Source organism: Branchiostoma lanceolatum, chromosome 4 (assembly GCF_035083965.1).
Source record: "Branchiostoma lanceolatum isolate klBraLanc5 chromosome 4, klBraLanc5.hap2, whole genome shotgun sequence".
NCBI classification, from domain to species: domain Eukaryota; kingdom Metazoa; phylum Chordata; class Leptocardii; order Amphioxiformes; family Branchiostomatidae; genus Branchiostoma; species Branchiostoma lanceolatum.
In genome coordinates this window covers 8,555,002-8,580,255 of record NC_089725.1, presented here as the reverse complement: position 1 = coordinate 8,580,255, position 25,254 = coordinate 8,555,002, and the positions used below count along the sequence as shown (strand labels likewise).

The 25,254-nt window shown below is 43.4% G+C and overlaps 1 protein-coding gene across 4 annotated transcripts in view; it reads right to left on the bottom strand.

The window, feature by feature from the left end:
* LOC136432421 (condensin-2 complex subunit D3-L-like) overlaps positions 1 to 25,254 on the bottom strand; it is a 38,849-nt gene that overhangs the window by 3,159 nt on the left and 10,436 nt on the right. Inside the window, exons 7-29 of one of the 4 annotated variants that reach the window (XM_066423692.1) lie at positions 22,651 to 22,791; positions 20,372 to 20,491; positions 19,752 to 19,857; positions 19,035 to 19,125; positions 18,233 to 18,391; positions 17,363 to 17,523; positions 16,545 to 16,735; positions 15,516 to 15,749; positions 14,146 to 14,264; positions 13,183 to 13,285; positions 12,222 to 12,411; positions 10,467 to 10,694; positions 9,728 to 9,864; positions 9,550 to 9,694; positions 7,897 to 8,135; positions 7,360 to 7,478; positions 6,087 to 6,312; positions 5,201 to 5,398; positions 3,844 to 3,988; positions 3,059 to 3,198; positions 1,658 to 1,729; positions 950 to 1,094; positions 22 to 371 (exon numbers count right to left, since the gene is read on the bottom strand). In XM_066423692.1, coding sequence (XP_066279789.1) covers positions 22 to 371; positions 950 to 1,094; positions 1,658 to 1,729; positions 3,059 to 3,198; positions 3,844 to 3,988; positions 5,201 to 5,398; positions 6,087 to 6,312; positions 7,360 to 7,478; positions 7,897 to 8,135; positions 9,550 to 9,694; positions 9,728 to 9,864; positions 10,467 to 10,694; positions 12,222 to 12,411; positions 13,183 to 13,285; positions 14,146 to 14,264; positions 15,516 to 15,749; positions 16,545 to 16,735; positions 17,363 to 17,523; positions 18,233 to 18,391; positions 19,035 to 19,125; positions 19,752 to 19,857; positions 20,372 to 20,491; positions 22,651 to 22,791 — 3,759 coding nt within the window. Of the gene's footprint in view, positions 1 to 21; positions 372 to 949; positions 1,095 to 1,657; positions 1,730 to 3,058; positions 3,199 to 3,843; positions 3,989 to 5,200; positions 5,399 to 6,086; positions 6,313 to 7,359; positions 7,479 to 7,896; positions 8,136 to 9,549; positions 9,865 to 10,466; positions 10,695 to 12,221; positions 12,412 to 13,182; positions 13,286 to 14,145; positions 14,265 to 15,515; positions 15,750 to 16,544; positions 16,736 to 17,362; positions 17,524 to 18,232; positions 18,392 to 19,034; positions 19,126 to 19,751; positions 19,858 to 20,371; positions 20,492 to 22,650; positions 22,792 to 25,254 lie in introns of all 4 variants that reach the window. The other 3 variants (XM_066423693.1, XM_066423690.1, XM_066423694.1) reach the window with 3 other exon arrangements.

Below are 25,254 nucleotides of genomic sequence, written 5' to 3'. Positions count from 1 at the left end.
GGAAGGACAGAGATACTGTACCTGGAAGGTGATGTCCGCTATGGTGTTGTCTGGAGTACTTATGGCTCGACACGGCTGCCTGGTCCTCTCAGGCGTCACAGGCCCCGCGGTTCTCAGGGGGGTGCGAGGCCGTGGAGGGGGAAGTAGGGGGGAGGCATCACCAGGGCGAGTGGGAGTGGGGGGTTTGGGAGACGGAGACTGAGGTTTGCTGGGGGTGCCTGGAGGGGTGGTTGGGGTATCAATGTTAAGTGGCTGCAGAGGTTTCTGTGCAACAGGTGGGGTGCCGATGTTAAGTGGCTGCAAAGGACTCTGAGTATCAGGTTGCTGAGGTTGGTTAGTAGGTTCCGAGGCTTTGTTAGTGCTGGGGGAACCTACACACAGAAACAAACATAAACGTCACAAAGATGCATACCGTACATGTTTGGCAAATTTCTGAGGATTTTACTTTTGCCTTGACAATTTTTGTAGTAAAGTAAATCACAGTCACATGCAAATCAATACAGCAAATGCTACATCATGTAGGGCATTAAAAAAAATGATTTCAGAAGTAGCTATCATGGCTACATTCTTACACTTATAGCTCTTCACAATACTGTTGTCCTTGACTAACAGCAAATCTTTTCATTCATTCACTCATTCACTCACACTCCAAACTGACCTCCCTCCCTCATTCAGTCACTCGCTCACTTACATTCTCTCACTCACTGTCCCTTGCTAGTCTCTACCAGACTAACTACGCCAGGGTTTCACTTGCAGCCTAAACAGGCAAAATGTGATCTTCACTGTGGACTGACTCTACTGGACAATTATTCCTTTTTCTGCCGAATTCTACGATTCATACGCCCGTAAGAGGGCCTAGTGGAGGCTAGTCCCTTGCTACAAGAATAAATTTCTGTCAAGTTGTATCTAGTTAGACAGATTATATGTTCTAACAGTTGGCAGTGCTTACCCTCCCCACCGTCAGCCTGCTCGGCGGTGCGTGCGCCCCTGCGGGCGGACATGTTCTTCCTGGCGGAGTTGATGATGGCCAGCACGTTGAGCTGCCTGGCACCAAGAGCAGCAGCTGGTGTTCGTGGGTGGGCACCTGGCTCATGCTGTGGAAATTGTACCGACTGTAATTCTTGCTTTGTTAACTGTAACTTAATTTTAGCTTCTATAACGGTCACTATACCATTAAAATTTCATCATGGCAAATGTTTGATCACTAACAATTGGGACAGTGACGTTTGTTCCCATCGTTAAAATCAAATGCAGTGAACTGCTCCCTTTTCCCCAAACCCCTAAAATTACCCACCGCGATATTAAATGGCTTTACAGCTGAGCATGTTATACGTAATACACAGTGATTACATTGTATTGTGTAAAAAGTTCTCCCTATCCAGAGAAGTTTATCCATGGTATCAGCCTCCGATCCGTCTGGCTGCGTATTTTCTGAATTCAGAACAAAAACTGTGAAACCATCAAACTGGGACTTAATTTCACAAGAGGAGGTTTTCACAGTGTTTGAAGTCCATGGTTGAATCAATTCTGTAGTACAGTAGTAATTCAATGGTATGAAGTTATTAACTACATTTATTCGTGTAGGAGAGGACAGTGTGAAAATAAAACCACTGCAAACATTTCCAAATCTACAGTAAGTACATGTTGTACCACACACCTGGCCAAGACGTCTGGGTGGGGTGCCTGGAGCACCTGAGCCACTTCCAGGGGCAGATGGAGTGGGGCCTCCCTGGGGAATATTCAATAGTCCACTTGTTATTCCTTTTCTTTCTAATAGGTAGACAGTGAGTGGCACTGTACTGCTTTCTGGGCCTTGGCTACTTGTATACAAAATGTATAACCGTACAATGGGGATACCTTAAAAGTGATACCTAAAAAGTGATACCTAAAAAGTGATACCTAAAAAGTGATACCTAAAAAGTGATACCTAAAAAGTGATACCTAAAAAGTGATACCTAAAAAGTGATACCTAAAAAGTGATACCTAAAAAGTGATACCTAAAAAGTGATACCTAAAAAGTGATACCTAAAAAGTGATACCTAAAAAGTGATACCTAAAAAGTGATACCTAAAAAGTGATACCTAAAAAGTGATACCTAAAAAGTGATACCGGGGGGGGGGGTACCTAAAAAGTGATGAGTAGCCATTATCTAAAAAAGATACAATTCACATAAATGTGCCCCTAACAGCTATCCACACCTGTCAGATCCAAAATACTGTTTCTTGCCTTCCGTCACTATGTGAATACGTGTATATTGACTAAAGGAGTGGTAACACTTTGAGATGTATTGTTCTTTTTAATCGCACCTGACTTTTGTACCCACACCTGCAGATGTCTAAAGAATGCCTTTAATTTGTGTGGTACAACTATTGCAGGCCAGGCCCTAATATGTTATCGAAGGAAAGCTACATGGTGTACACAAAAAATTGAAAAGTCTTCTAGGCTATGCTTAATATACCCCAAAGTCAAGTTCTTACTTCACATTGTTATCACATTAGTCCGTCATAGTTCTGGGATCTCCCACTGTTTGCAACTTATGGCGTGCTGACGCCTAGAATCTTTCCTGGTATAAATTGAATTATGTGAATAAATAATGCTTTTCAAGCTGGCTTTCCTGTGGATGGATGTCGAAGAACTTCCCGACAAATTTGTGGGAATTGACAAGTTAGTGGGCTTTGAATTCGGAAGGAAAAGCAGTTTGAAAAGTACTCTTCATTTTGGTTGGGAAATTTAGAAGACTGACGTCACATAATTCAATCATCAGGTGAGAAGGCGCAGTAACAGCATAAGTTGCAAACAGTGAAAGATCCCAGAACTATGACCGACTTATGTGAAACAAGTGCGAAACTTGACTTTGACATGCAATTAGCCTACAGGCATGGATTTGCAATAAACTATTTGATATATTTAGCATAGTATAGTAGGCTTTTCAATTTTTTGTGTAGCTTTCCTTTAGAGATGGGATAACATACAATGTATTTTTACAAAGCTTTCACAAGCAGAAATTAAGTATCTAACAAGCGTCTCACATTAGTATGGAGAGAAGATTCAGACGTACCGATGCCGCCGCAGCTGCGGCGGGTGTTCCCGCAGATTTACGGCGCTGTCGCTCCTCCTCCTGTTCCCGCTGCTGTTCATCAAAACGTCGAAGGTCAAACTCAATCTCACTCGCCAGCTGTTTATCAGCCGCCATGATATCTGTGGGGCAGAGGGGGGGGGGATTTCAAAAACCACAGTCAGGTTGTGCGCCTTTGATTGAAAAAGTGTTCAAATTCTAATAATTCCTATATCTAGAATAGTTTCATTTAGTAATTGAAGTAGGGTTATATGCCATTCAGGGTACAGTAGAAACAGAACAGGACCAGGTATTGTAGTGATTCTGAGACTGTCAAAGTATGAACAAAAGTAGCTAGTCATAAAGCAGTTTGATAGACGACAGACTAAACCCTCACCGAGCACTTGGAATATTCTTCTGGGGAATGGACAGTAGAACAAGATTGGGATCACTCTGTTTTTTCTCGAAAATAGTTGCAAGGGGAGCATTGCGAGGGAGCAGAGCAACCAAGCCGGGGGACGGTGAAACCCTCCTTCCACAGTGTGGATCAGTTTTAGAAAATTTCAAGTTAAAATAGGGCATCATTTGGCTTCCTGAGGGGCAAATTTTCTGTCAGACTGGTCACAGTTGAAGACTGGCCACATGTGACCTATAGTAGCATCGATCCCTGCTCAATAAGAACTTCATACTTGTCAGAGAATCTGCTCCCCAGGGAACGCATGCTCAGGGCATGGGGTTGCAGCGCCCTCGTTCCCCTCTTTAGATGAACCCCTAGGATCACGACTTACCTTTGACTTCATTGCGATAGTCCTTCATGACTTCCTTGAGGTAGACCATGAGGTTGCGCAGAAGCGGCGAGCGCTTGGCCTCCAGCTGGTGCTTCAGGGCGATGATGATCGGCACGATGTTCTCTATCATGTTCTTCTTCACCACCTGGAATAAATGCAAACAAATTTAAGGAAAAATGGGGATCATAATATCATTAAATTATTAGTACCGGTGCAATGGCCTAGTGGGTAGAGTGTTCGCCTTGCATACGGTAGGTCGTGAGTTGGAACCACGGCCGGGTCATACCGAAGACTCTTAAAAATGGTACATATTGCTTTCTCTGCTTAGCACTCAGCATTTGGGAAAGAGCATGGTAGTTAAACACACACCACTACCAGTGGACTAGCCCCCTGCTGTAGTGACTTGTACAAAGTTGTGTGGCCCAAGGGCTGCCAAAACGGAGATGGGCGCCGCCCAATGCACCGTCTGGTGCAGGAAGACTTTAACTTTAACTGAAATTCTACTTTGGAGTTGTTCTTGAATGCTGGACAACCAGGATGAGAAAAAATTTGGTTTTGTAACATTCATCATTTATTAGAGAAGTCAAATCAAAGGCAGTGTCAGGAATTGAGTTATATAGTGCAGCCAGTATAAAAAAGCTGGTATGAAATTATGATCATGTTTCTGTTATCATTATCAATCAGTTGCAGCACAGGCGACTTTAAGTTTCTTCCTGTTCCTTATACATGTACATTTATGTCATACCCGGGCCAGGTAACGTTCAACACGGGTGTTCTAGACCGGTCTATATTTCACTGTATTGCACGGGCTTTCAAGTTGTATTTTACAAGCCGCCATCGAATGATTCGAATACGCAAACGAATTCCATATTCGGACGTTGGCATTGTTACAATTTTACTGTTGGTTAAGTAATGAGTATGGCAAACTTGTTACTTTGCAGTTTATACATAGAGAATGCAATATGGTGTACATGTATTCAGCATTATCCTCGGTCCCATCCCTTCCACGGGACGGGCTTGTATACCTCGGACGAAACGGAATACTGTAAATGCAGAAATGTTCGCGGTGGTTTTATGTTCGTGCTTTTTTGCAGTGACCATTTCACTGCGAACTTAAAGCCACCGCAAAAAGTTTTGTCCAATACTGTAGCAATACATGTATGTGACTGTAGCGCTGCTGCAAAGTTAAAACCACTGCAAACACTCCATTTTCGCCTTAATGCGAAATGAAATGCATTTACAGTACACCGTGTTGTATTCTATATGTATGTTCAAACTGCAAAGTAACCAGTTTTCCACTCATTACTTCACCAACAGTAGGTTTGTCTGTGAAGCCCATGAGCTGGTGTGTACAGACCTGAGTGAGGAACTTGTTGGTGGCCCTGTGGAAGGCAGCCCCTGCCGCGTCCCCCTCGTTCAGCGCGTCCTCCTCAGCGTTGGCCTTGAGGGAGGCCAGTTTGATCTCCTTACAGCACAGGATGGCCAGGGTGTCCTGCAGAATCTGACTCGTCTCCGCGTTCAGGGGCAGCACGTTGTCCACGAACCCCTCCAGCACCTAAAAAAATGGTGTTGCTCTTTAGAACAAACCATCACAGGGCTCCAAATACAACCTGCAGCAGGGCTTGAAATAGTGGGTGCATGTGCACCTGTGTGCACCCAAAATTGGAGCTGTGCACCTAATTTTTGACTGTGGGTGTACCAGTGCACCTACCAGGCTATACATGTAGGGTAGAGGTAATATTAAACAGAGGTATACAGAATGTTTCTTGAAATTTAGGTATCAGAATTGTAATAAACTGTATTTTTTTACTTGTTTCAAATTCTTAAGTTAGCTATAGAATTTCAGATTGAAGTCTTTAGAGAGGCAGTAGGGACTTTGCTGACATTCTATTTTATCTAACATTGTGCACCCAAAATTCTTTCTGTGCAACTAAATGTTATGATTAGGTGCACCATGCCAGTTCCCAAAAATGAATTTCGAGCCCTTTGCAGGTTAGTGCAGGTAAAGTTGTGCAGGCATTGCTGATGTCTACCTGCACCTAACCTGCACTGGTCAATGAGAAAACAACCCCACAAAACTAGGGTGACATACAACCAGTAGTGGCTCAAAAAGCCTTGCATCCTCCAATTAAGAAGCTAAAAAGATTGAAATAATTGTGCTATGTACATTTTTGTGTACAAGGAACAAGACTGCTTGCAAGCATTGCGTACTTAGTTGGGAGAACAGCTGGTGGTAAGCATACCTCGGAGCAGAGCTTCCCGATGAGGTTGAAGCGGTTTTCGTCCGTCATGTGCTCCAACAGGAAGCGGTAGATCGTCCGGCGCTTCTCCCGATTGGCCTCCCCGGCCAGCGAGAACTGCTTCCTCTCGCGCTCGGACTCGTTGAACTTGTTGTAGACAGGGTGGTGCTGGTAGGAGTTCAGGTGGTACACACACTGGACAAAGTTGTTGAAGTACATACCAGGCTGCCTGTGAGGATTCAAGGAAAGGAAAGTGAGCTCGAACCAGTTTAGCTCAAATGAACTCAATGAACAGATGAGATACTCTTCTACTGGTCATGACAGAGAAGACAGACGCTATGTACAGTATTTGAAGGTTCATTGTACCGGGGAAATTCCCCTAGCTCTTTTCGACAAGCACAATGAACAGTGGACCACGGCTTAACGTCCCGTCCTAAGGACTGCGATCTTTAACGGTAGCGTGCATGTCGGGTGAGCGACACAGCCGGGATCGAACCCGGGGCTTCTAGTTCCAGAGGCAAGATCACTAACCACTGGACTACGCACGCACGCTACGCACAGAAAGTGATGACTGTAAGTCTTGAAGCATTCACAGTGGTTTAATTTTTTCGTTGTTTTTGCACTGACCCCTCCGAGTATGATAGTATCATGAAATCATTGACATTGTCAATGTGTGTTTCCAGTGTATTACTTACTAACTGTAATAAAGAATGGTTTCAACTGTGAATCTAAACACTGTGAAGTCCCCATGCATACTCAGGCCTAATTTTTATTTTTCCTCAAAAAGTATTTCCCAGTTACATGTAAATGGAGACTCATTTCTCTATTTGAATACAGTCAGAAAAGTTACAACAGAAATACAATGTGTCCAACCTTTAACCTGATCCCAAGTATCAAACATTTCTGTTTCCACTGCACAAAAGTTTATTTCTGTCTCTATCTTTTTTGTGTGAATTGACCATCAAAAACTTCTATGTGATACCAAACATTTTTTGCATCCCTTAGGCCACACCAATTTTTTTTGTTGCTTCTCCGAATAGCCTCTCCTGTTTATCCCATTTAGAAAAAAAAATAGGGTCGCTATTCCCATCCATATATTTTTACTCACGATTTTACTATTTGTTCAGCTGTAAAACACAATAGCCACCAAAATAGATTACAAAGGCCTGTACATACCTAAAAAGTGTAGTCACATTTTATCATTATTAAGTTATAATTTTTCTATTATAGTAAATGATACAATAGCATTCCAGACTGTGACGGAGCCCAAACTCACCTTTCAGACAACAGGTGCACCAGGCAGAACTCGGCAGACTTGCGGGTGTCGTCGTCCGGGTCCACCAAGACGCTGACAAACCTGAAGAACAGCGTGCCCTTCCACTTCATGAAGTCTTCCTACATTTAACAACAGAATAGGCACACTTTTTAAACAAAGAAAGGGTCCTTGGTAGGGGTGGGTACCGGTACAGAAAATTCAGGTCCGGTCCAGGTCCAGAGGGTTAGGTCCAGGTCCAGAGCTGTACCTGTACCTGTACCTGATTATAGTAGTAGTGCAGCAGTACATCATATTTTGGAGAGCGAGACGGTACTAAAGCAAAGAAAGGGGTGCATTGCATAAAATGAGCCATACAAAGCTTAAGCTGAAACTTGAATACTCTTCATCCCAGACTATAATTATTTGCGGAAAAATTTCTTATTTCTTTTTTGCCCCGTCGCTCCAATTTTTTTCTAAAAAAAATCCGCGAATCAACAAACAAAATTGGTGTGGCCTAAGGGATGCAAAAAATGTTTGGTATCACATAGATGTTTTTACCTGCAGCAGCTGGGTAAGCATGATGAGGGTTTGGTTCCGAATCAGCGGGCTCTCGTCCTTCAGACACGCCGCGATGGCGGGGATGTGGTGGTCGATGTACGTGGAGTACAGCTTGATGAGGTCGCACAGGATCACCATCACGTTGTTACGGATGGGAATGTGCGGGGACGTCTCCAGCTCGTGCGCGAGGAACGGCACGCACTTCTTGGCCACGTCCTCGTGTTGCAGACACAGCTTTCCTGTGGTCAACGATCGAGAGCCGAGTTAGAAAAGAACAGTCTGTTCATCTTACAGCTATCAACTTGTCTACAAAATACTTTTCATAATTGTAAATCATAGGGAGTGTCCCTGTGGTGTAGTGGTCTGCGCTTCTGGTACTTGCCACATCTGGTTCAAATTACTTGGACCAGAAGGCCTGGGTTCAAGCCCCGGGTTAGGACACTTCTGGACAAGAGGCGCATTGAGTCATACCAAAGACTTTATAAAAATGGTACATACTTCTGAAACAGTATGGAAGTTAAACACACTCCACTGCCAGTGGACTAGCCTCGAGCTCCTGCTGCAGTGATTGCACCACAGTGTGGCCCAGGGCTATGAAACGGGGATGGGCACCGCCCTATACATCAATTATGGTGTGGGAGGATTTTAACTTTAACTAATTGTAAATCATAAAATGTTTGGATGGCTTTATGTTCACAGTTTCCACAAACACATGTTCTGAGTCTGAGAGAGCAGTTGGAAAAGGACAGCTTGTTTATCTAACAGCTATCAACGTGTCTACAAATTATGTATTTAAACTGTAAATCATTATGGGTACAGTTTTCACACTGCAAGCACATGTTCTGTCTTTGAAAGAGCAGTTACAAAAGAACCATTTGTTTGTTCATCTAATTTGATCTATAACAGCTATCAACTTGTCTACAAAATATGATACTATCAATCAAGAAATGTTCAGGGTTACAGGCTTTATATATGTTGACAGTTTTCACACTGCAAACACATGTTCTGTCTTTGAAAGAGCAGTAGTTACAAAAGAACAGTTTGTTCATCTAACAGCTATCAACTTGTCTAAAAAATATGATACTGTAAATCGTGAAATGTTTGCGGCGGTTTTATGTTCCCAGTTTTTCAAACACAACATCGGGTTTGCATCGCTTTTCTACGTTGTTCCAAACGCGACCTCAAAACACCACATACGCCCCCTTTCCCTCCCTACTGAGAAATTGAGTCACACAAACTCAAAAGAAATTTACGGTATACAATTCTGGATTGGAGTAAAGACATAAACATCCCGACCAATCGACCGCTTTGAAGCTCAGATTCGAATCAACCATGACCCGACAAATTGCTTCCTAGTTTGCTTCAACGACTTAATCTGGCAAAACAAACTCGCCAATGAGATACTGGAAGTTGTCAGCTTTAAAAGATGTTTTCAGATTGACAATTTTGGCACTTTGCAAATGATAGAAGCTGACCGTGATTTAACGTTTGAAAAAAATATATTCAACTACTTTTCTTAAAATGTTAAATCGCGGTCAGCTTCTATCAGATTTAGTCGTTAAAGCAAAATAGGAAGCAATTTGTTGGCTGATTCGAATCTGAGTTTCCAAGCGGTTGATTGGTCGGGGTGATAAAGAGACGCCCAGAACTGACCAATGGTGAGGATGGCGTGTGCCCGGATGGTAGGAGGCAGTGCAGGACCCTGCAGCTGCGAGAGGGGCATCTGAGACAGCTGCGTTCCCTGGCTGAGAGGCAGCTGAGACACCTGCGTTCCCTGGCTGAGAGGCAGCTGAGACACCTGCGTTCCCTGGCTGAGAGGCAGCTGAGACACCTGCGTCCCCTGGCTGGAGGGAAGCTCGTCCAGCTTGGTGTTGTCCACCAGGAAGGACTGCACCATAAGGATGAGCCGTTTGGACGTCTTGGCGGGACACAGCTGGGCCACCTCGCCCACCGTGAACAAGTGGCGGACTGAAAATAATTGTACGCAATGTTGAAAATATATTCATAAGTCTCTGAGAACTTGATGTTTCCATCAAATGCTTTTGTTGCTACCTTGAGCTCGCCCACTTGTGAACAAGTGGCGGACTGAAAACGATTGTACGCAATGTTGAAAACACATGTATATTCATAAGTCTCTGAGAATGTTTCCATCAAATGCAATTGTTAAATATGTTTAGAAAAGTGCTAAATTGTTTTCTCCTACCACTAAGATGAATTAGTACTCTTAACCCTTGTCCTGCTGGCGTTTTTACGCAATGGAGTTGACTATTTGATTTCTTAATCAGTTCATTGGCCCTTGGCTTTTTCTGCGCTGCTGTGGCAAAGTTACTTCTGCATTCGCTGCGTTTCGCTGCAGTGTGTTGCGTTCAGCTGAAAAATACTCCAAACCCGTACATATACGGGACCCGCATATAGGCACTGTAATATACAACCCATATATACATGTATATGGGTCCAGCAGGACAAGGGCTGTTAATACAAATAACACATTCTAATTATTACACTGTACTTATATGTATATTACCAAACAGTTCTCGGTCCTACTAAATTCGATGTACTACTTAACCCACCGACTGCCATGACGTCCAAATTTGCAGTATTTAGGTCTTCGTCCAGCACCAGACTGGACAGGTACTCCTCTGAGCGCCTCAGCAGCTCGGTGGCCCACTCGTCCATCATGGCTTTGGCCTCCTCGGGCTCCTTGGAGCAGCCCTTGGTCAGTTTCTCCAAGGTTAGGACCAGGTCCTTGATCATTCCGGGATCGCAGGCATATCCCCGGAGCAGTTTCTTCAAGTCAGCTTCAGCGAAGAAGAGAAAGCAATTGAAATGTTTTATCAATGACCCAAAAAATTAGGTGCTCAGAAAGAATTTTGGGTGCACCACATAAAATAAAGTTGAATGTCAGCAAAACAAGATTAATGCTACTGCCGGCTCTCTTAAGAACTTTAATCTGTAATTCTATCCAGCTAACTTCGAATTTTAACCAAGCAATACATCAATAAAGAACAACAAAAGGTTATGATTATATTGCTTTTTCTGATACTTACATTTCAAGAATATTCTGTATATTACTAGTGTTCTAGAGAACCTTTACCCTATAGAGTACAAAAACATCTAGGTGCACTAGTAAAAAATTAGGTACACACAGGACTGGTACACATGCACCCACTATTTCGAGCCCTGAATGCAAATTTAAAGGCTCTGTGAGATTGTATTAGGAAGCAAATTCACAGTTCTATATGGGCTTGGACTGATTGCTGTCTCTTCGTAACGTCTCAACTTCATTATAATTCAAGGCTAATGATTAAAATCCTAAAAAAAACAGAACAGCAGTTTATGGTCAGAGTTAAAATGTACATTTCCTAATAAATGACACGTTCCCTTCATCGTGATACTGCAAAATTTCATGCAGAAATGTTCGCAGTGATTTTATGTTCGCGGTTTTCACGGTCATCTCTTCGCCGTGAACTTAAAGCACCGCAAATTTGCCCCCCTCTATCCCCTTGTCTGCTATTGTCTCAAACGCGAACTTAAAACCACCACGGACACTCCATTTTCTCCCTACTGCGATATCAAAACCATCCGAACTTAAATGCCCGCTGGACAGAGCCGCTTGGAAGAGTGGTGTCAGGGTGCGAAATACTTTTTTGAGCCAGGTTGCCCATGTTGCAACCAAGGGCAAATGCTAGGTTGCACATCCAAATTTCAGGTTGCTCCAGCAACATTCACCGATTTCTTCAAATCAAGCTCGTATGTAGTGTATAATACTACTAACATTTCAAAATATATATTAGATAGTATTGTGTTCCCATTGACCTAACAACATCTTGTTTAGCTGAGGGCAGTGTGTTTTTGTCTTTTTCAGCTCAAATTCCACGATCTATGAAGGGTTTTGGATGGTTTAAAACGAGAAAGTGTAGATTTCTTTATTTCAATTGAAGATTTACCGAATTTTATGAGAGTGACACTGTGTTTTTGTGAGCTTCCAGGGCTCCGATTGAAATCTTTGGCTCAAAATATAAGGTTGCACACTGCGCTACTTGGGTTTGGAATTAACTTGCACCAACCGAAATCTTGTTGCACTGTGCAACGTGCAACCAGGTATTTCGCACCCTGGGTGTGAAGACTAGCCGACTGCTGCCCACCCCTGTTTCGGGTCTCCAGAAAGTGCGAAATGGAACGAAATGTTCGTTCCATTTCGCACTTTCTGGGGCCGCCTGTGTCAGCAGCAGTATAATCAAATACTGGATACTACTACTACAGACTACCATTACTACTGAAACAGTAACCCCATACTGACAGCCATGGAAAACAGAGCTCCCTACCCATGATTTCGTTGATCCTGTGCTTTGGTATGTTGCCCGCTATGCTGCCCATGACCTGTAGTATGGAGGACACGGTGTCCTTGCTGAAGACGCCGCGCCCGTCTCGGTAGCCCTGCCAGTTGTCGAGCACCATAGAGTAGTCCATCTTGGGGCAGTACTTGGCGACCAGAGCCAGCATCATCCACGCAGCCTGTGACAGTTAGTTAAAGTTAAAATCCTCCCACACCATTATTGATGTATAGTGCGGTGCCCATCTCCGTTTCATAGCCCTGGGCCACACTGTGGTGCAATCACTGTAGCAGGGGGCTAGTCCACTGGCAGTGAAGTGTATTTAACTTCCATACTGTTTCAGAAGTATGTACAATTTTTATAAAGTCTTTGGTATGACTCAATGGCCCTCTTGTCCAGAGGTGTCCTACCTGGGGCTTGAACCCCAGTCCTTCTGGTCCAAGTAATTTGAACCAGATGTGGTGAGAGACAGAAGCGCAGACCACTACACCACAGGGACACCTCGCAAATGTGACAATTGTTAATATTAGTGCTGCGTACCTACATGTAAACACTGGACCTTTAGGTTCAAGTCCAAAAAAACCTAAACGTCAGGAAACATGTCCAGACTTGGAACAAAAAATCTCTCGCTTATACTCTCCTTTTTGTTTTAAACCATCTTAAACCGTCCTTAGATTGTCAACTGTTCATGAATGTTTCTGTCATCATTGAAGAGCATGATATGAAACTTTGTCCAACTGTTTAGGTACAGGTACAGCTGTACCTAAACCTCTGTAGACGATTTCTGTTCCTGTTCCTGATGTTACGTTTAGGTACAATACGCCCAAATTCAGGAGTACCAAAACTTACATGTATATATCAGGGTCCACAAAATGTGAGACTTGAAAAGTCTGAGTTTAAATTGCGAGAAAAAAAAATCTCACTTTGAATGGAAAGCATGTAGTTTTCTCACCTCTGTATGGTCGGAGCTTACATGAGTACTGAGAGCCTTCAGCAGTCTGGCAGTCAGCTTCCCCTGACGGGACCAGATGTTACAGGCCTTCCCAAGGTACCGTCTGAGGGACGGAAAAAAAATTGAAACATAAGTGAAGAACTTAACTATGTGTCTTAATTATCTCATGACAGAAATAAGGAATCAAAGATCTCAAAAATACTGTTATGTTGAGTGTCATTAGCATGGAGTCCAGCCTTCTTAGCGGAGCTTGGGCAGCGGACTTAGAAAGCTAAGAAGGCTGGACTCAAGGCTAGAGTGTCACCCCCGACAGAAGGAGATTGGTAGGACAAAAGACCTAAGAGGGAAGGGGGGCCTTGAGCTGGTGTAAGTTACGAGATACCACAGAACACATACCTCCGTGAAGTCCCGTTTTAATCATTATTGTCAATTTGTTGCTAATTCTGTTTTACAACTTTCCTGCCTAATGGTATTCGGTACCGTATAGTATCGTGTGCAGTTTGCAAGAATTCTAGGAATTGTACAGGAATGTGTGCACAGGAATTTTTTTGTCCATAGGAATGTTTGGAATGTTAGTCAGCAGTACAAAGGATAGAAAGTGGGTCATGCAGCCCCTCAGAGGACATTCATCCTAGAATGCCACATGTGTCAGCCAGATGTGTCAGCAATTATGTGTCAAAATTTGTCGCTAATTCTGTCTTACTGTTTTATTTCCAGCCGGTTTGACCAACTTTGGACCCGGGCCAAGCCAAGCCAACCTTCCCATCCTGCCAGTCTCTGGTTACACCATCATCTGCCTCACATCCTGTCACTCTACAATATTCAAATATCTACGGACACACACCAACCAACAAACAAACAAACACACAGACTGAAAACAAAACCTCCCTTTTCACTGATATGATAATGTAGCCTTTTGTTATTATTTCTAGCTTAGATTTAACTGTAGATAATGAAACTGACCTCAGCTCCTGACCCTCGATACCAGCTATGACCTTGAGTAAGTTCCAGGCAAGGTCGCAGTCTTCGTTCTGGGATTTTCCAACATCGTCAATCTGTTCCAGGATGGTGTCCTCAAGTAGCTGCAATACGGACCCAATATGACATACATGATGTAGTTTTAATGTTTATGTACAGTGTAACTTTTTTGAAACATTGTTAAAATATGGGAGCCCTTTACAGTGACCGTATACTCACATAAAGGTAAAAAAAGGGGTAAATCATGTAGTCCCATAGCCTTTTAGAGGCTGTGATAAGTTGGTTGTTTATGTTATCCACCGTGTCTAGGGCACAGTATTGGAAGGGGTTGCCCCAAACTCTCCTTCTACCGCCTTTTACCTCCCCAACCGAAGTCAGGTACCCATTTTACACCTGAGTGTGTGGAATGAGGAAAGTCATGTAAAGTGCCTTTCATAAGGGCACAACATCGGTGGCAAATCTGGGGATTTGAACCCAGGACCTCTGGGTTCTGGGAGAAACCCTCTGACTGTTATCTCCTGGCTAAATCAACAGTGAGACCTACAAACTAGTCCACAGTTTTGGCTCCAACAACTTAATCACTTAGAGCTGTATAAACTACAAATGTACATGTAACAGTCTTTAAGCCCCGTTCACACTTGTGCGTACATATTTGCAATTCAGTATGAGTTCCGCATTGACAATTCTTTGATTTAGGTAAAGTTTGCAGCCGAAGAAATCCTTTTTTTGGTTCGATGACCTGAGGCTGCACAACGGTGGGTCAAAGTAGAAAACAACTTCTTTCCCCCAAACTCTTTACCGAAACCAAAAAAATGTTAAATAAAAAATACACAAATCCTACAGACATGAATATACACGAAAGTGTGAATGGGCCCTAACAAATAAAACTTAGTCTACATGTATATCAGTTACTATGTTTTGTAACATCAATCTCTTCTATGTCTATACAATAAAGCTGTGTACCTAAACAAGTTTTAGGTACAGGTACAGGGGTTTAGGTACAGTACCTGAACTACTTGTTCAAAAGAAAATGGTGGATTTTCAATATGGTTTGAAAAAAAGCATGTTTGAACTGATAACATTAGATAATGTTTAATTGTGCTAGACATTATTTTTATGAAAATTTGACTCCAGACTTTCAAAGGTGTTTTTCTGTGCTGCAATACATGTAAGTATAGATGTGGCTTCTCTCCACTGCCCTTACCTGTTATCCAGGCTAGACCTGATTAGTACCGGTACAGTACCAGTACACCAGGGTTCAGGTATTTTGGAACTGTACCTAATTGATAATACCAGTACTGTATTGGTACACTGTAACGGTACACAGCTCTACTATACAATCACCGATGACCGACCTCCAGACTTTTCTCCGAGCAGGTTGTTTCCCTGTCCATGACGGCGGGCACCACCCCCTCCAGCCAGAGCTTGTGGACGTGCGGGAGGGCGGGGTTCTTGTGCAGCACGGTGGTGAGGGACTGGAGCGCCTGCTTCCTGACGGACAGCGACACGTCCATACAGCGCTGGTAGATAATCTCAACCTCCTTCACCGACGGAGGGGTGGGACTGATCGACACCAGACTTTCAAACGCCTGTCGTGGAGGCACACATGACAAATGTAAAGGCATCTAGAGGCTTCGCCCCAGAGGCATAGCCAAAAATAGATAATCTCAACCTCCTTCACCAATGGAGGGGTGGGACTTATCGACACAAGGCTTTCAAATGCCTGTAGTGGAGGCACACGCGATAAATGTAAATTGCAGAGGCATTTAGAGTCTTCCCCCCAGAGGCAAAGCCAAAAATAGATAATCTCCACCTCCTTCACTGACGGAGGGGTAGGACTGATGGACACCAGACTTTCAAATGCCTGTAGTGGAGGCACACACGATAAATGTAAAGGCATCTAGAGGCTTCGCCCCAGAGGCATAGCCAAAAATAGATAATCTCAACCTCCTTCACCGATCGACACAAGGCTTTCAAATGCCTGTAGTGGAGGTACACACGATAAATATAAGTGATAAAAACCGAAATTTGAGGCATTTAGAGCCATCGCCCCCAGAGGCATAGCCAAAAACAGTAAGAGAATAAGTCAATGGGAGCTTCCCAATTTCGTACTCTATGGATTAACAATTACCTGGTAGTATTGCATATCAATCAATTTACATGCTGTTCAACTGTCTTGTATGTGAAATGGTCCATTTTGCAGTGAGTGTGTGGTGGGAACACATGTGCATGATTGTGTATGTACATTGTTACATTGTAATTACCAGGGATACAGGGTGTCTTCTTGGCGTCCAATTTCCTTGTTTTTTAGTGTAGGGCGTCCAAAAGACACCATGACGCCCTGCTGGCTAATACTATAACCTGTTGCTAGGATACTACCTTACCTGAAGGGCCGCTTTACGAACTCCGACCTTGTCATCGTTCAGACGATCCCCCAGCATGGCAAACAAGTTCTGGGTCCCGCCTGCTGCACCCACACCAAAGGAGACATCCCTAGGGGCAGGGGACTCCCCCAGGGGGGTTTTGGCACCAGGGGAGGGGGTCAACCCCAAGGGAGTCAGCGCAGTTGAACCCCCTAGGGAAGGCAGGAAGACAAAGTTGTCAGTGTTATGTACATGTAGTAACTCACCCGACATTCTCAATATTTCCATCATTCTAAAACAGAGCACTTCTTTTGCTTTTTCAAATTTTTAGAGCATTCAAATTGTTTGTATCAATATCTAGTACAATGTTGAACTTCATACAATCAAGCTGGATGAACAAAATATTCTGACTATGCAGAAATGTTTACGGGGATTTAAATTTGTGATTACGTAGCAAATGGAATGTTCGTGGTGGTTTTGGGTTCACCTTTAAAACTATAGTAGCGCTACGGTCACACAATGGAACAGCTATTTACGTTCGCAGTTAAGCCAGGGTTCAACCAAAACCGTGAACATAAAAACACTGCAAACATTCCTGCATTAAATACAGAAACTCCTCACGACCCAGTACTGTAAATGCATTTAAGTTTGCATGTTTTAATTTCGTGGTAGGGAGAAAATGGAGCGGTGGTTTTAAGTTTGCGTTTGAGACAATAGTAGACAAGAGGGTAGGAGGGCAAGAAATGTTCGCGGAGGTTTTATGTTCGCAACAAATTAAAGAGCTTATCGCGAAAACCGCGAACATAAAACCACCGCTAACATTTCTGCATTTACAGTACCTGTGAGTGGGGTGTTGGACCGCTGTACCCCGGGGGTTTTGGCCAAGGACGAGGCAAAGAACTCTTGGAACAGCAGGACGATGTTGGGGTTCTCCGAGGAGATACACTGAGACAGACAGCTGAGGGCTCGGCCGCGAACGTTGGGCGCTACGTCCGAGCACCTGGACAGAATGACATTCACCATTTTAGAATTAAACTTCGTACAATGTATCAAACCAAAACATATCTATTACAATCAATGACTGTGAGGAAAATTCTATTATCATACACATTTGCGCCAAATATACAGGCTTCTTCTGTTATTGAACATTGCACCATCAACAACAAAAATCAGAAACGGGAGGTTATATCTCGCAGGGTAATTAGATTATGACTAGTCTTGATTGTCTCAGACTGTATGTGACGTCACAGTGAACATCAACCAGTTTGGAAACTCATTCTTGCAATTTGCAAAAAAACATACCTTTGAGAGGCAAACCATGGTGATTTAACATGGAGTTGCGAAATATCACAACACTTACTTTTCTGGCTTTTCAAAAGTATGTTTTTCTTGAGCTAGCTAAATACAAATTTACTAACAATGTGTGGGAACTGTCCAACTGTTGATAGTGAGGATTTGTGTATCTTATGCTTTGGTCTCTTGAAGTAGAAAAAGGGGCCCCACCAGGTAGTTCACGGCTGTTTTTTTGCACTTTAGGGCGTGATGTCTATGTGGCCCCGTGGGATACCCTGCCGGGCCCCTTGGTGACTTTAACCCAGACTTAAAATCAGCACGGTAACAAAAGACATTGTGAGCTATTTTCTGACTTCGGGGCCTGGCCTGGACTACACCCTCTACGGGCACCGGCGCAATTGGGACCAAACCATTACCTAGCAATGATCATCTTCTCCAGTAGAAACATGCGGGTGAGGTAGATGAAGTGGTCGTCCTGGACGTTATCTTCGATCTCGCGCTCTGGCTCCGGAAGCAATGCCAGCGCCATGTCCAGTCCAAAGGTACGGTGGCCGTTCTTGGCGGACCTGGAAAACCTGGAATTAAAGAAAAAATGTGTCAGCTCGACCTCCACATCCTGCCAGTCTCCAGAGGAAGCCCAGGAACAAACTTGGACCCATGCCAGGGGGAGCAAACTCAGGGCTCGAAATTCATTTTTGGACGTGCACCCAACCAAAAAAATTAGGTGCACAGAATGAATTTTGGGTGCACCATATAGAACAAAGTTCAATGTCAGCAAAGCATATTCAAAGTTTACACTACTGCCTCTCTTAAGAACTTCAATCTGTAATTCTAAGACAGTAGTAATACATATAGAATAAAATAAAACAAATGGTTGTACCGGTATTGCTTTTTCTGATACTTACATTTCAATAATATTCTGTATAATAGTGTACAAATTATACTACTTTTACCCTATCGCCTACAAAATATCTAGTTGCACTGGTGCACCCACAGTCAAAAATTAGGTGCACAGCTCCAATTTTGGGGGCACAAGGGTGCACATGCACCCACTATATTTCGAGCCCTGAAACTTGATCACAAACCAAGACAAACAAACAGACAAAAAACAACACCTAGATTTATAAATCAACAATACTTATGGCGTACAACATTTCCTTGTTTAATCCAAGCTACATGTAACTTACAGAAGCCATGTGTATTAAGATACTAACTCACCGGTAAAGCCATTCCAGGAAGCTGGCGTATGCTGGCGTGGGAAGGACCTGTAACATCTTCACCACGCTCTGGGACACACGCGTTCGGTACTCTGAAACAGAATCCCACTGGCTTTACATACTAGTACGTACATCTATTCATGTCAAACATGTGGGCCGCGAAAACATTAACAATTAATTGTAACATGTTTAATTTACAGATAATTGAGCAAACTTGTTTAGGTACATGTACAGGTCCGGACCTGTACCTAAACTTCTGTACCTGTACGGTACCCGTACCTGAATTTTTATTTAGGTATATGTACAAAGCCCTAGCCCCGGGTAGATACCGGTAAATGCATTTATGTCATACCTGGGCCGTGAAAACGTTCGATGCGGGTGTTCCGGACCTTGTGATAATTTTCCGTATCACACAGGGTTCTAAGTTGTATCACACGGGCTTCCATAGAATACCTAGAATGCATTTCGAGCGCACCGGTTGCGCCGCCGTCAAAAATTCGAATACCGGATTCGGAGGTTGGAATCGATGTTGAGTTACAGTTTTTTGCAACTTCTGGCGCATTCAACATTGAAATGTGTGTTTTTCCGTCAGGCGATCCTACCCGCGGTCGGGCTGGTACCTCGGGAGATACGGAATACCCCGTGTTGTATTCTATATTTACAGAACCTGCCTGCACAAACTCTACACCAAGAAATGGGAAGAAGCAGCCAGCCCTACCAGCCTTGTCAGGTACCCTCCAGCAGGAGTGCTGTAGGAGTATCCGGTACACCGGCATCACGGCCTCCCCACCTTGCTGCGCCAGGTGACACGCGTACCCAACAGCCTTCAAAACAAAACAGTATAAGCCAGGTCACAGTTTGATGCACGTAAGTTAAGGTAAAAAAAAGAAAGGTAAAGCAGTCATCCTCAATTGAGGTGAAGCATAATGCTTTTTCAAGTAGTGGTAGTACAATGCGGCTTCGCTTCGGCTCATGTTTTTGACCAAGCACACCAGGTCACCCCTACTCTTCTCGATAAGTGTGCTGGGTTCTTTTACGTGCAGAGGTTTGATGCTTGAGGCTTATGCCTGAAGCTCCCTCAAACACAGCCGCCGCCGGCTTAACGTCACCATCCGAAATGACGAATGCAATCCCTTACAACATGTCCGAGCTGGAGTCGACCCCTAGGATCGAACTTGGGCCCTAGGATCCACCGAATTTGATCCAGATGGCGAAGCAGCGGGGTTGCGTTACCGCTTGTGCCATGGGGATTACACACACTCAAACAAGTTGCCAACTTGCTCCTTTAACTCAAACATTGCTTATCTGGTGTGACAGATAAAGTGGAAAAGGCGTTACCTGTGAACTGATGACTTGCAAGGCCTGTGGAATAGCGTTGGGTGCCACGCTGCCCCCCTCCCCCATCATCAGCACATTGGGCAGCAGTAGACGGAACAAACTGGTCACCATGGCAACAACCTGCAGTAACAACCATTCCAAAAGGTAATTAGCATAAGTAGGATTTGGCGTCATATCTACCTTAAAATGAAGTCCATAGTGTGAAAAATTGTTCTAACCTGTTGGAAAATGGTAGAAAATATTTAGAACATCAAATAAATGTTAGAAATTGTTTTTAACAGTAACTTATCTTTAAGTCACAATTAGCACAATTTGCACTTCATTATGTATATCTCTGTCTAAGCTACCTGCATACTAAGTATCTAACTTCAGGGTGCGAAATACTTTTTTGAGCCAGGTTGCCCATGTTGCAACCTAGGGCAAAGGCTAGGTTGCACATCCAAATTTCAGGTTGCTCCAGCAACATTCACCGATTTCTTAAAATCAAGCTCGTATGCAGTGTATAATACTACTAATATTTCAAAATATAAATTAGATAGTATTGTGTTCCCATTGACCTAAAAACATCTTGTTTAGCCGAGGGCAGTGTGTTTTCGTATTTTTCAGCTCAAATTCCACGATCTATGAAGGGTTTATGATGGTTTAAAACGAAAAAGTGTTGATTTCTTTATTTCAATTGAAGATTTACCAAATTTTATGAGAGTGATACTGTGTTTTTGTGAGCTTCCAGGGCTCCGATTGAGATCTTTGGCTCAAAATATAAGGTTGCACACTGCGCTACCTGGGTTTGGAATTAACTTGCACCAACCAAAATCTTGTTGCACTGTGCAACGTGCAACCTGGTATTTCGCACCCTGAACTTACACATGTTGCAATATTGACAGTCCTGTAATTTTCCAATTAGATGAATAATGGTGTTTTTTCATTAAAGATGCAAATTAGGAATTTATTTGCATAATTGGTATCTGTTGATGCTCCACTTTCCATAAACTACATATGCTAGATGTATTTGAGTCTGATAATGGAAACACTGCAAATATAGATTCACCTCATTAGTTATGCAAATTAAGTCCTAATTAACATTATTTGAACTTCATTGTTTACATCTCTGTCTAAGCTACCTGTATACTAAATATCATGGAAATCCATCGTTCCTTTGTTCAGTTATTCTCCTTAGAAGATTTTCACGATAACGCCCCTGCAGTTCCAGAGCAACCTGCTAGGGGGCCCAAACCCACACCACGTCTTCATTACACCACAAGCTATCTGCCACCAAAAAAATCAAGACCAGAGCACGTCCAGGTGAAGAGATACAAAAATTGAATTTCTGCTGCAGTACCAAGGTCACATACCAGGGGGCCCAAAATTGACCTTGAATTTCGGCTTCACAACACCTGCCCACATACCAAATATCATCGTAATCTATCAAGAGGTTCTTGAGTTATGCTGACTACAAAGGTCCGGAAACACAAACAGACAAACAAACAGACAGACACACCCAAAATTATATCTCCATTTTTCATTGAGATAAAAATGTTAGCAAAAAAGGCAACAAACACCCACACGGTGATGTGGAATTGACTCTATGATGGGAGGAAGGAAGAAACGAGATGTAAAAACCGAAAGGGACGAGTACGCCGCTCCCGGAATTCGAACCCAAGACTATCCCGATTCCGCACGGCTAGGGAATCCAACGCGCTAACCACTTGGCTAAACTAGTTAGACTGGTCAGTTAGTGGAGGTTGATCCCCACTGTTACACTACTCCCCCTTTTATTTTTAGACTCGTCCCGAGTCTCAGAGTACGACATCCCTGTGTGGCACTCTTTGCCATTACTCACAGGGCCGGTGTGGGAACCACTGTAAAAACCCAAAGGGGCGAGTACACCGCCCCCGGGATTCGAACCTGCGCCGATCCCAATCCGCACAGCTTGCGAATCCAACATGCTTTAGGCTAAAAGGTCCGAACCAGATAGACTGGTCAGTTAGTGGAGGTTGATCCCCACTGTTACACTATTCCCCTTTTCTTTTTAGACTTGTCTCGAGTCTCAGAGTATGACATCCCTGTGTGGCACTCTTTGCCATTACTCACAGGGCCGGTGTGGAAACACTGTAAAAACCCAAAGGGGCGAGTACGGCACTCCCTGGATTCGCACCCGCGCCGATCCCAATCCACATGGCTTGTGAATCCAATGCGCTAACCACTAGGCTAAAAAGGTCCAGACCAGTTAGACTGGTCAGTTAGTGGAGGTTGATCCCCACTGTTACAGAGATACTGACCTCTCCGTGTGCTCCGGTTGAGAGAATACTGAGAGCCATGTACGCCAGCTGTGTGAGGGACGACACATGGCCCAGGCTCAGGTCTGTACTGTAGCTCAAGTCTTCACTGGTCAGCTCCACCCTCGTCAGGGACACCAGGGTCTAACAACAACAACAACAACAACAACAACATCAACACCAACGACATACAGAGGGATGATATGGGATAAATCAACTAGAAATCAACTTCTATAAGGCCAAACCAATCTAATTTCTTGGATAACAGATTTTGTTTTTAATGTTAGCAAAAAAAAATCATGAAAACAGAAGGCTGCGGTGAAAACTTGCACCTGACCCTGTTCACTCCCTGAAATTGTGTGCACCAAAGTACAAACTTTCCTCTGAGATTCTGTTTTCTAATCTAGTATTTCTAGAAAAAATTCTGTTAACCAAGAAATTAAAATGGTGTGGCCTTACAGTAAACTAAAAAAAGCATAACCAGGAGAATATTAGCTCAATTTTGCCTCCATAAATCTAGTATCTAGTAAAACACAGGGCTCAAAATGCTAAATGTTGTAGAATGCCAAAGTCAATTCCAAAGACAAAGAAGAAGTTTTGAAAGAACGAAAATGAAGAGTCTATATTTCGGTATACCATACTCTCTGTTCATTCTAGATTTCATAATGAAGGCAACTTTTTTTTGCCAAATTTTTTATTTTATTTGCACGCTTGCATCAGTTTAGGGGTCCCCAGAGGACGTCATCCATATAATCAAATCAATATGGCCTAAGAGGGAAATATGCGCCAAAAATAGTTATTCAAGCAACTGGAACTAGAGTTAAGTATTATTCTGTGCTACATGTACTTCAGGTTTGCTGTGTTAGTTTAGCGATTACGGGGTCTTTTTATAAATATGAATATTGAATTTTTCTTTTTATTTGACTTGAATGTGTGATAGTTGTGTGCCGATTTGTTAGAAATAGAGAGAACACTAGCGACCCCAAAAAAAAATTCAAGATGGCGGCCCCCACGTAAGACGTGAATTGTGGTGGCTCCACATTTTCAACCTTCTTTCCGCGCAAGTACCCTTTTTAAAGCTACGTTGTCTACCCTTTTCGTCAAAAAGGGACCGACAATACTTGGTAGCACCTTTTAATGTCGAAAGGCCGGGGCAAACGAGGAAGAAACGTCAGCAAAGAGCAGACTGTTCCCGGACAGAGCAAGAGCCCCCCCTCCAAGCTAGCCAAGATGGCGGAGTGCGAGCCGAGCCTGGATAGTTTCTCGCCTGAACTCCGTGCACTGGCACAGCTATTTCTGTCCCACTCCAAGCAGCAGCATGAGGCAGTGCTCTCAGAGTTCAAAACTGTGGGAAGTAAGCTGGAGACTTTAGACGCCAAAGTGGCGGACATATCGGCGGAAATCACTACACTGCGAGGGAGGGTCAACGACCTCGAGAATGGCGCCAGCTTTCAGAGCGACGAACTGACTCAACTACGACATGCGCTACAACAGGAACGCCGTGAGAGAGTCAGGGCAGATCTTCTTGCAGAAAGGTACTCCATGAAATCTGATGTGATAGTTCGGGGATTGATGTGGAATAAGGACGAGGATTCTGCACATGTGTTTAGGGACTTCGTTTCTAAGCAGCTGAACATACAAGAACAGATTTCACTGGTAGCTGTACATCGGCTCGCCAAACCAACACAGACTCGACCGAACCCCCCAATGTTGGCCCGACTTGTGAACTTCCAACAGAGAGACTTGATCCTGCGTGCTGGGAGAAGACGACGGAGAGAGAAGGACTACGACTACGTGGTGCACGAACATCTCCCGAGACCACTTCAGGAGGCCCGGGGGAAACTCGTTCCCGACCGCGATGCTGAGATCTCCAGAGCCAGGGACAACCGCAGAGACTTCAGGATTTCCATCTGGACCCCTCCGAAGGACACATGTGCGATTTTACTTGTTGACGGGAAGACTGTGAAGAAAGTGGATGCTGTGGACATGGTATTTGCTACCAAAGACTCTATGGAGGTGAAACAGGTTTGAACTGTGATTGACACTTATGACAGCAAGAGCTTTCTGAACTGTTAACTTGGTATTGAGACACAGAGAATGAAGAACTTGTGATCTGTTAAATTACATGACTCAGGAATTAAGCCAAGGTCTTGTAGTGTTGGCACTTCTTCTCAGGAAGTAGCAACGTTTGAATTATTGGAAGATATACAACTCAGAAACCACATCAAAATGTTTTCGCTTTTGTTTAGTTCAACATACATGTGTATTGTGGCTTTGAAATTAAGTCGAAGAGTTGTCGTGGTTCAGAAATGTATTATTGTATTGTATTATATTATAATTCATATGTATGTTTGTAATGCATGCATAATCGATTGATTGATATTAAAAGATTGAAACTCAGAAGAGTGCTTTCTGCATTTATTTCCAAGATAAAGGTGTTATTTGCAGTCTACAATAGTATGTGCACATTGATTAACAGAGTTTCTTTAATATAATACAGTTAACCACTGTTTATTATTTTGATTTCTATTATGTTCTGTTACATATTGATTTGAATAGATATGATGCCTTGTTGGCCCATAATTTTCTGTTTTGTTACCTTTATCT